The sequence below is a fragment of the Lithobates pipiens genome, unplaced genomic scaffold, assembly GCF_037356315.1.
Source record: "Lithobates pipiens isolate NorthernLeopardFrog02 unplaced genomic scaffold, aLitPip1_a1.2 Scaffold_8, whole genome shotgun sequence".
Lineage (NCBI taxonomy): Eukaryota > Metazoa > Chordata > Amphibia > Anura > Ranidae > Lithobates > Lithobates pipiens.
The window spans coordinates 644,758,980-644,771,014 of NW_027507903.1; the positions used below are offsets into that span (position 1 = coordinate 644,758,980).

At 44.9% G+C, this 12,035-nt stretch overlaps 1 protein-coding gene across 1 annotated transcript; it reads right to left on the reverse strand.

The window, feature by feature from the left end:
- Nucleotides 1–2,091: 2,091 nt before the first annotated feature.
- On the reverse strand, nucleotides 2,092–7,761 carry LOC143961647 (E3 ubiquitin-protein ligase TRIM39-like). Its single transcript, XM_077470969.1, has one exon. It carries the CDS (start codon nucleotides 7,722–7,724, stop codon nucleotides 6,150–6,152), a length of 1,575 nt encoding a protein of 524 aa, XP_077327095.1. The 5' UTR covers nucleotides 7,725–7,761; the 3' UTR covers nucleotides 2,092–6,149.
- Nucleotides 7,762–12,035: the final 4,274 nt, after the last annotated feature.

Below are 12,035 nucleotides of genomic sequence, written 5' to 3' on the forward strand. Positions count from 1 at the left end.
ATTGATACATATCCCCCAGGGCAGGACCCGGCCCCCATATCCCTTTTATGGCCAATTACTAGAATATAAGCCTTCAAAATGGGGACTTTTGATTTTTTCCTGTTTGGCTCCCATAGACTTCAATGGGGTTTCACCGTTTGGGTTTAATACTTTTCCCCCGTTCAGGAGTTCTGCTGCGAACTGAACCCAGGAGTGTTTGGCCCATCTCTAATGATTTCTCTCTACTTATCTATATAGGTTTAGTTTTGACCAGCTAGTACTTTTGAAGGATTCCTATTTCTTTGATCAGGCACCGCCAGTGTACAATATTTTAGGATCCTTACATATCCTTGGTGTGTACTTTGTACACTATGTACAACGTCTGGTTGGCTACCCTTACAATGCTATAATATTAAGAAATACGTACAGCAAACAGAGCTTATCAGCCCTCACCTTACCTGGTTTCCACACTCCCCGTGGAGACCACCATATGTGATGTTCCCTTCCTGGATGGGTCTGTGTGAATTTTCGACTGAGTGTTGCCCCCCTTTTCTTGTTTTCATTGGCCATATGAGTTTCTTGTACAGTACATGTGGTGATGCATTGCATATAGTGAATGTATTATGTGTGTGTATCTTGTGTGGACATGTGTATGTGTGTTTTATCATAAGTGTATACATACTGTATGTCTATACATGTTTTCTTGGTGTGCTATGATTTATGTCTTGTGCTCTGCAGATTATTACTCTCTTCTAAAACTCCTGAGGAAGCGGTTACCCTGCGAAACATGTTGGCAGGAAGGCTGGACTAACATCTATTCTAGGTTCCTTACATTTGTGGGGGACTATATGAAGACATCCAGTCTTTGAATGGGTTTAGTTCCCTTTACTTTTTGTTTTATATTATTACATTTTGTTGCTGGTGTGTGAAGTATTTATTAATGATTTTGTATAACTTTTGTAATAAACATAATGATTTTACACTATATTTAGTGTAGTGAGTTCAATGGTACAATGAAAGTCCTCAGTGCCTCAAAACATTTCTATTTCTAACCTTCAACTTATACCAGAAGTGACCCCCAGACTCTGGTGAGTAGAAAAATGGCCGATTACAGCTATTCCCCCAACCCCCGCAGCTAGCACCATTCCTATTTTCTATTGGCTACAGTTAGTGTCCTCTCCCCTCTGCAGATCTCTGACATCTCTTCTGATCCTCCATGGGCTTTCATCACCCCGTTTCCTCTGATCCCCCTCCCCCCATGTGCTTCAAGGGACATGTATATGTACAGCTGCAGGGTGAGGAATGTCTCCTCAGCTTATGATTGGCTGTCTGTGGTGCACCAACACACATGAGAATCCTTCACACTAGCAGTCGGGGGGTGGTATAACCCCCTGGTTGAGCCCAAAACTGCTCCCCCTTTAGCTGCAGAGTCAGCAGCCAGGGGTGAACACATGTTGTGGCCTCAAAGCAAAGCAGGTACCCCTTTATTGCATTCGGCAGATACCACCACCCACCAAACATGACCCATTCATAGATTTCATAGGATCTGGTTCCCATCACATGATTCTGATTGCAGCTTCCAGGTCGGTCGTGCTCAGAGGAACCCTTCCCCCGGACTCTACAGTAGATAGGGACACTCTGCCACCACCCCATATCCATGTGCAATGCACACTGTTGCAGGGTGGTGGCGTTGCTTTAAGGGGTTAAAACAGGTGGTGAGGAGATGAGATATTGTCAAACACCTCTGAAAAGTGATCTGAGTATGGACCACTTTTCGAAGGAGTGTCAGTCCCTGCCCCTAGTGTGAATGAGCCCTAAAGCTGCCCATACATGGATGGAAATTCAGCCGGTTCAGCGGGGATCGGCTCGATGTCGATCGGTGTGCGGCCGTCCCTGCTCAGCAGAAGTCAATCATTAGAATGATTTCTATAGAAGGGGCGTGTTGTAATGTTCTGAATCCCAACTGGCTGCCGCCATTGGTCAGTGTAAGTCGCCTATTTACAGTTCTGTGTTCCTTCAATTCTCACTGGTTTACAAAAAAACACAAACATTTACAAATGTATTATTTATTAGCTCAATACAGGTCCATGTTCTAGAATTAGAAGGAATTTTGTAAGTTATGTTGTATTTGTATCCGCTAATAATGATTTTCCTGTATTTCCAGCAAAAATATTATTTTGATAAACATTTGCGCAATTATCATGTGACTTATATCTAAAACTCTAATAAATCAAAAACCTAAAAATCAGTATAAGTGATATAATATAAAATCAGTAGTTATAAAATTGATCCCATAGAATTCTATAGGTGATCCATTCTATGGGGACACATTATATTAGGATCCATTATAAAAGTGATATAATATATGATATAATAATGTAGATACACTTATCAATCACACATGATGACAGCGATATATGATGGAAAAGAATGACACAATCTTCAAACTTATTATATTCTTATTTCTACTACATATTGTAATCTTATATTATAGATAGATAGATAGATAGATAGATATATAGATAGATAGATAGATAGATCTGGTCTTAAAGGGCCAGTACACCTCCATCTGTGCCTCCCATAAGTCATGTTACACTCTGCGCTCTGTCTCAGGTCCAGCACTCTATACAATGTCCCATCTCACTATACATAATGATCATGTACTGGGAGGAGCCATAGGAAATAATGCCCCGCCCCTTCTGTAAGTAATGCAGCAGCCGTACACCCCCTATAGCAGGGGTCTCAAACTGGCGGCCCTCCAGCTGTTGCGAAACTACAAGTCCCATGAGGCATTGCAAGGCTGATAGTTACAAGCATGACTCTGTCAAGCAGAGGCATGATGGGACTTGTAGTTCTGCAACAGCTGGAGGGCCGTCAGTTTATGACCCCTGCCCTATAGAGTCTCCATGTACAGCCACACTCAGAGCCGAAGAAGTGTACACTGTTATATTGCAGTCTATAGAGAACAGTAAGTACATCTCTCCAGGTAAGTACTGCACCCCCAGATCAGTGCACCCCATCACCTCTTACCACTGAACATAGTCATACTGACTGAGGAACCTTTGGTCAGCCCAGAGGCATGATAAGGAGACTCCGCCCACTTTGTCCTTTCAGGGTAAAGTGGGAGGTTCTCTTGAAAACCCTCCAAACCCCCCCTATATATTCTCTTTTGCTGTTACCCAATATGTTGTTGCTCCATCAAAGCTCTTAATAGGTTCCCAATTTCCCGGATATGAAGGATCATGTGATCTTTTCCCAGCATACAATGTTCAAGGCTAAGAAGCGAATCACCAGACTTGAATACTGTCACATGAGGGAGGGGGAGGGGTGATATCATCAATCCTGTGTAAGCTCTGATATATTCCAACATGGAACCTACATGGGGGGAGATGGAGCAGCAGAGGAGAGCAATAATGGTGAATGTAAAGGGGTCGGGATGGGCCCTGAGTGGACAAGTGTCAGAGTCCATTTGGGGTCCCAAAACAATGTGATATATTTGGGTCTCCAAAAAAATAAATAAAGCCTTATATAGGATCCCTAGGTATTGAGACACACTTGGGGCCCCAGACAGACTCCTTTCACACCCAAGGCAAAAAAAATCAAGGTTTCCTCCCCCCATGAGCTGTGAACTATAGCGGTATAGGTAGCAGGTTCTGCCATTTTTGTGCCCCCATCCCACTGAAGTACCCAAGTTGGCCGCCTCTTCTGCAACTCTTTGGCTCGGCCCTGCCACCAGACCGTTGGAAATGTTTGGGGGCCCCAGGCAATGTTATATTTTTTAGGCTTCCAGAGAATGGGACATAGTTGGGTCCCCAGGGACTGGGGCATATTTGGGGAACCCTAGAGAATGTCACATACTTGTGTTCCCAAGCCATAGGATATATTTGGGGCCCCTAAGCAATGTGATATTTTTGTGGCCTCCAGACAATGTCATATACAGTATTTGGGCCCCCGGCTTCCCTCGTAGGCTTTCAGAAAGATAAAGTAACAGATGAACCCCGTGTTCTCCTTTTTCCCATAATACATCTCTTCTTATTCAGCACAGTAGTGCAGAGTGTGAGACCCGGAGCAACCAATCAGATGGTGTGACTGTTAGCAGCACTGTGATGTATATTGGTGTTGAGTGTGTTCAGGGCCACAGAGGGGGTAGAACCGGCCATCCTGTATGGGGTCTGGGCAGCTTTATGGTGCAGGCAGTTCAAAAAGCTGCTGATCACAGCTCAGAGCCCCACCATCTCCCCCACAGTGCAGATCACTTCTCCTTCTCTCCTTCCCACCAGCTGCTGCAGGGGGAGCCACAGGGGGATCGGTTTCAGAGATTGGCCTCCCACTGCTCTGATCAACCCCCTCCTGTCCCCAATCTCCATTCCACACAGCTCTAATCCCATGGTGGCCCTCTTCTCCCCACAGCTCTGCCAGCTTCTCCTCCTCAACCTAGCACTAGCTGTCAGCTGCTGTGGGCACACAGGGGGACCAGTAAATATGTCATATTTATCGGCCCCTTCTTTTTCTCAGTGAACACAGTGAGTGATTGATAATGATCACTTCTGTGTTTATTCAAAACTGAAGCATGATAAACTGTGCTTACTATGCTTCGGTTGGTGAATGAACAGTAAGCCTCTGTACAGAACACTTCCTGTTCATTCATTCCCGGCAAGCTTCAGCTCCAGAGAAAGAAGTGGGGATTTCTGTCCTCAATCTCTTCTTCTGCCTAAAGAGTGTATCATCAGAAGTCTGTATGGACCCCTGATATTCCACAAAAGCCCTCCACACACAGGGCTGTTAAAAAATGTAAATAATAAAACAAAAATAAATTGTAAAAAAAAACATAATTAAGGGTTCATTCCCACAGATAGTCTGGTCGCATGAATTTGTTAATGCGGCTGAAGCCGTGTTCAGAGCCATACACCTGACCCCACACACCCATCCAGGCTGGGGGTCCCTGTCAGGTAATGTACGGGGCCCCATGATCTCTAACAGCAGCCCTGAGCGTGTTCTCCGGTCTCACCCTCTCTGTCTTCCCGTATATTCTACATATTACCAGCCTGATGTGTGCCGTGTCTCTGTAAGGTATTGTCCTCTCTGGTGGGGAAGATGAGGGTGAGACCGGAGAACATGCTGCACAGCAATATACATCTCAGTGCTGATAACAGTGACACCCACACTATTATATTACTGATATATTCTATTAAAGTCTATGCCAAGCTAAGAACTTTTCTTTATAGTATTGGATGGAGTGAGGGAGGATTAGAACCCCTGTTGTGTTTTTACTGCTATCTGGGGATTCCCCTCACTTCCTGTCCTGCTGACAACATTGTACCGGGCAGGAAGTGAGAGGAAACCAGCAAAGGGGACCCAGACATACATTTTTAGTAGAATAGGGGAAGGCCTAGAGCCCCAGTCAGATTTTATTATAATTGTGGAGAGCGCCCCTCACTTCCTGCTTGGTAAAATGGAGACCTGGATAGCAGTAAAAACCGGACAGGGGTTCTAATTCTCCCCCTCCATCCAAAACCAAGAAAAGAAAACATTATGGGTGGACATACACTTTAATGATACATCACATTTTATTGTCTTAGCAGTAAATCTCTAGATCCCTTCTTCATATATTTCCTCTGAGATTGTTACATTTCTTTTCATCTCTATTTAGTATAGATTGTATGGAATAGGAGGAGGAAAGAGAGTAGAGGTGACCCCATCCTATCCAATCACAGCGACCGCACTGCACCCCGCACAGAGCGACTGCATGTGGGGGAGGGGCAGAGAGTAGTGGGAGGGGCCAGATGAGGAGATTGGTGATGTCACACACTGGGATAACTTTCTGTTTAATGATTACAAAGAAAGTAATTGTCATGAGATAGATAGATAGATAGATAGATAGATAGATAGATAGATAGATAGATAGATAGATAGATAATTATATAGATAGGCCACACCTCTCTTTACTGACAAATAAGAACATGTCATTCACTGTTACTCCAGTAACTGGAGAGATCTCCTACCCAATCACAGGGAGTGACAGAGGGAGAAATCACAAATAGAAGAAAAACCTGCAGGGCACTGACTGAAGTCCCACCCACTGCTTTAGCCTATTGGCTGAAAATTCTACCAATTCCACTACCCATCCTTGTGACATCATTAGTCTCTGGGCAGAGTTGTGACTATTACTATTATTCCCTATTCCTCCCATAGATCTTTATAGAACCTCTCCCTACATATATCCCAGCATGGAGGGGCTCAGTGAAGGTGGTGGTGAAGGTGTGGAGATGTCGGATCGGGTCACACAGATCATAAAAGGAGATCCGTCCGACCTCATAATCCAGATATATCCTGACTCTGTTACTGGAGATATTGGAGGGTAACGAGATCCGTTTACTGTCATGTCTCACCAAATACTGATCACCATCCCTGTACAAACCCCAGGACTTCTTATTATATCCAATCTCTGACTGGCCTCCTCTCCTGTCTATACTGGGGTAACACATCCCGACTTTCCAGCAATCTGATCCCCCGACATCCACTTCCCAATAATGTCTCCCTGAGGAGAAACTCCGACTGCTCAACACCTGAGTATAATCCTGAAATCTCTCTGGTGTTTCTGGACGATTCTGTTTTCTATCTGACCAGGATACAGTTTTCCTGTCATCTGATATATGGAGATTATTATGAGCTGTATTTACATCCAGTAATATGTCTGCAGCTCCCTGTATATAGGAGGATACATTTACCTCTGTTATTATATCAGATAATGTGTGTAATGTGTGTGATATCCCATCCACATCCAGACTCCCTCCATCATGGAGGAGCTCCTCATGTCTCTCTCTGTCCTCATTATCTCCATCCTCAGTATCACACAAGTCACTTGTGTCTGATTCCTGTAAGACAGTCAGTGGATCCGTCACGTTACACAGCTCATCAATGTGACGCAACTTCCTGGACAGCTCCTCCTTTTTTATTTCCAGATCCCGGATGGAGATGGAGATCCGCTCTGCCCTCCCGGAGATTTCCCTCAGGACTCTCTTCTCCAGGTCTTCCAGACGTCTCCTGAGATCTCTAAACAGGGCAGTGACTCTCTCGGTGTCACCAGCGGCTTCTTCTTCTACTTTCCTCCTGTGTTCCTGCAGACTCTGGACTCTTTCCTCCGTCTCCTCTCTCTTTGTCAGAAGTTTCTGCAGAACATTCATCAGTGTCTCCTTCTTCTTCTCAGAAGCCTCATCCAGTGACTCCATCTCATGTCCTTTATGTCCTCCAATCATAGAACAAGACACACAGATACAGGTCTCATCCTCAGTACAGTAATACTCCAGGATCTTCTTATGGACGGAGCATTTCCTGCTCTCCATGGACAAGGTGGGGTCACATAAGACGTGTTCTGGGGACTTTTTGTGGACTCTCAGGTGTTTATCACACAGAGAAACCTCACAGTGCAGACAGGATCTAACAGCAGGTACAGGAGAGTCCACACAGTGAGTACAGAAGACCCCGGACTCCTCCTGATGTGGCTGAGCAGACAGGAAATTCCCCACTATGTTACGCAGTGTTATGTTCCTGTGCAGTGCAGGCCGAGCCGGAAACTTCTCTCGGCATTCAGGACAGGAATATCCTCCAGACCCCCCCTGTGTATCCAGCACACGATCAATACAGACCCGGCAGAAGTTGTGTCCACATCTCAGGTTTACAGGATCTGTATAAATGTTCAGACAGACGGAACATTCCAACTCAGCTCTCAGGTTAGCAGACGCCATCGCTGACAGCAGACGAGAGAAATGACAGTGAAAATCTCGGACACCGGAGAAGAATGCAGTTGGGAGGGTCACTTCCTCCTACACAGGGCGAGGCTGATCCAGATCAGTATTATTAAAGTACAGAAAAGGAAGTTTTTTCCCACAGTAGTAAAGATAATCAAACCTCCCAACTTTGAGAGATTTTAAACTGCCCCTGAACTCATCCAATGTTATCTTATGTGTCCATGTACACAGGTTTGTTTAATGTCATTTTTAGGCAGTTACATTTATAGGCTTTTCTGTGAAGGCGAAAAAATGAGTTCAGACGCCGAAGTTTCTGATGTTTCAGACACAAAGCATGGCTAAACGCTGTAACTCACGTTTAGCCGCATTTCGTTTACCGGCATTTTTCATTTTTGGCTATTTTGAAAAAAAAATTTTTTTTTTAAACGTGGCAAAACTGACATTTTAAATGTGGATTACTATCTGTCAAGTTAAATCGTTCAGGAGAGGTTGTAAATATGTCCCGTGTACATTAAGCCTCAGGCCTCATTTACACGGCTGCTGGTAGACAGACCTTTAGCAGTTGGCAGTTTTTTTCAACTGCCCCTGAACTCTCCTCTATGTTATCTTATCTGTCCATGTACACGGGGTCGTTTATAGTCCTTTCTAGGAAGTGGAGATTAGAGGCATTTTTTGGATACATTCAGAAGCTGAGTTTACAGGCATTTCAGGTGCTTCTAAACACGGTAACTTGCATTTAGCCACGTTTAGTTTAGAGGCGTTTTTCATTTTTGGCTATTTTTTTTAAGCGATTCTAAACACAAACACAGGAAAACGCCACTATACGTGGCATATAAACGTGGCAAAACAGATGTTTTAAAAGTAGGTTACTATCTGTCAAGTGAAATCGTTCAGGAGAGGTTAAAAACATCCCTTGTACATAAAGCCTAAGGCCCCTTGTACACTAGACGTTTAGTCCAAGTGTGTCCAATTCTGGGATATTAGTGTCCCCAGGAGCCACAGGTGCAGCATCTAGGCCTGCTTCCTGCAGCCTGGCTAAAGGCTGACATACACGGCAGCTGGATGGGGCTGAACACTTTACTGCCTTTGGAAGAAAGAAGGCCCAGGGACTAAAGACCACCATTTCTTTGTGAAGAACAAGGAAAGGTTCCTTACTGGATAAGATTGATAATTCTGAAATCTGTCTCATTGACATAATACACTGATAAATCCCACCTTATAAGTAAGGTCAGCCAAGGGAATATCCTGAATGAGCTCAAGGAGAGGCTTCTGTAGAGCCAACATGACCAAATTGAGATCCCGTTGTGACACAGGTGAATGAAAGTAGAAGCAATGTGAGCCACCCCTTAAACAGGCATGTCCAAAGTCTGGCCCGCGGCCCGGTTTTGAATGGCCCGCCTGGTTATTTGGACATACATATCTTTTGTGGTCCCCGACGATCTCCCAGCGCTGGGGCCACAAAAGATGTGTATGCTTCGGAAGGGACAGGGAAGAGGCGGGACAATCGCCGACAATGGTGCTGTGTTCCTGACAATGGTGCTGCATTCCTGACAATGGTGCTGCGTTCCTGGCAATGGTGAGGCATTACTGGCTATGGTTGTGCATTCCTGGCTATGATGGTGCATTCCTGGCTATGGTAGGGGCATTCCTAGCTATGGTAGGGGCATTCCTAGCTATGGTGGGGGCATTCCTGGCTATGGTGGTGCATTCCTTGCTATGGTGGGGGCATTCCTGGCTATGGTAGTGCATTCCTGGCTATGGTGAGTGCATTCCTGGCAATGGTGGGGGCATTCCTGGCAATGGTGGGGGCATTCCTGGCTGTGGTGAGTGCGTTCCTGGCTATCGTGCTGCGTTCATGGCAATGGTGGGTCTGCAGATGGGCACTGATTAGGCTTCATTGATGGGCACTGACCATTATTTTGCTTCACAGATCTTTAATTAAAATTAAAAAAAAATTCCTGAAACTTCCCTCTTAACCACTTTCAGACCGGACCATTTTGCTGGTAAATGACCAGAGGTCTTTTTACAATTTGGCACTGCGCTGCTTTAACTGGTAATTGCGCGGTCATGCAATGTTGTACCCAAACAAAATCTGCGTCCTTTTCTTCCCACAAATAGAGCTTTCTTTTGATGGTATTTGATTGCCTCTGCGATTTTTATTTTTTGCGATATAAACGTAAAAAGACCGCAAATTTTGAAAAAAAATGATATTTTCTACTTTTTGTTATTAGAAAAATCCAATAAACTCAATTTTAGTCATACATTTAGGCCAAAATGTATTCAGCCACATGTCTTTGGTAAAAAAAAAGTCAATAATTGTATATTTATTGGTTTGCGCAAAAGTTGTCACATCTACAAACTAAGGTACGTTTTCTGGAATTTACGCAGCTTTTAGTTTACGACTGCCTATCTCATTTCTTGAGGTGCTAAAATGGCAGGGCAGTACAAACCCCCCCCCAAATGACCCCATTTTGGAAAGTAGACACCCTAAGGAAATTGATAAGTGGCATGTTGAGCCCATTGAATATTTTATTTTTTTGCCTCAAGCGATTGAATAATGACAAAAAAAATTTTTTTATTTTTTTTTACACAAAGTTGTCACTAAATGATATATTGCTCACACATGCTATGGGCATATGTGAAATGACACCCCAAAATAAATTCTGCTGCTTCTCCTGAGTACGGGGATACCACATATGTGGGACTTTTTGGGAGCCTAGCCGCGTACGGGGCCCCGAAAACCAAGCACCGCCTTCAGGATTTCTAAGGGCGTAAATTTTTGATTTCACTTCTCACTACCTATTACAGTTTTGAAGGCCATAAAATGCCAAGATGGCACAAAACCCCCACAAATGACCCCATTTTAGAAAGTAGACACCCCAAGCTATTTGCTGAGAGGCATGTTGAGTCCATGGAATATTTTATATTTTGCCACAAGTTTCGGGAAAATTACAAACTTTTTTTTTTTCACAAAGTTGTCACTAAATGATATATTGCTCACGCATGCCATGGGCATATGTGAAATGACACCCCAAAATAAATTCTGCTGCTTCTCCTGAGTACGGGGATACCACATATGTGGGACTTTTTGGGAGCCTAGCCGCGTACAGGGCCCCGAAAACCAAGCACCGCCTTCAGGCTTTCTAAGGGCGTTACAGTTTTGAAGGCCATAAAATGCCAAGATGGCACAAACCCCCCCCAAATGACCCCATTTTGGAAAGTAGACACCCCTAAATTTAGGGGTACACTAGTGAGACTAGGTAATAAATTGCGGGTGCCCTGAAACTATAAAAAAATAACTAACCAACCAGCGTCACCTGTAACAGTTATATGGTGATCACTGGTGAAAGGGTTAACTAGGGGGCAATCAGGGGGCTTTATGTGGTAGTATATGGGGGTTCCTGGCGCTATAAAAAGCTGCGGCGAACCTAAATACCTACCTGCCTAACTAGCGTCACCTGTGACACTAATACAGCGATCAGAAAAACGATCGCTTATTAGGCTGGGTTCACACTGGAGCGATGCAGGAACGCCACGAATCCCTGCATCACATGCCTCCCGGCGGCAGTTCACACTGCCCTATGCGAACTGCTGGGAGTGTCAGTGAAATGTTAATGACACCCCCAGATCAGTTCGCATATCGCAGTGCGATCTGCAAACTCAGATCGCATGGTGTGAACACCCATGCGATCCGATTCTGCTGCGGACCAAAAAAGGGTCCCGTGCGAGTTTGCGGCGGGTGCGGCGGGTGCGACACGAATTCAGCCATACTATCTGTATGGCTGAACTCGAATCGCACAGAGATCGGATTTGATTTGCACTGCAGTGCGGTGCGAATCACATTCGTTCTCATAAACCGCTGCAATGTGAACCCAGCCTTAGTGACACTGGCAACGGGGGGTGATCACGGGGTTAAACCTTTATTGGGGGGTTAGGGGGGTACATTAGAACTAAAGGGGGCTAACCCTAACTGCCCTAACAGTTATTACAGTCACAAATGACACCAATGCAAAAAAAAAAAAATGACATTGGTGTCACTGTGACTGGGGGGCAGGGGTAATTGGGGGGGTGATCGGGGGGGTGTGAGTGTGCCTGGCATGTTCTACTGTGAAGTGTCGTGTTGGTGCAACTCACCGATCCTCTCTCCTCGGTGTCGGAACGAAAAATACCGACACGGAGGAGAGATTACATCACTTCCTCTCCTGTGTTTACATTACAGGAGAGGAAGTGATGTCACGAAGGATTTCTATTCATCGGCAGCGATCGCGAGGGGGTGGCCATGAATGAATGGCCGCCCCCTCATCCCGG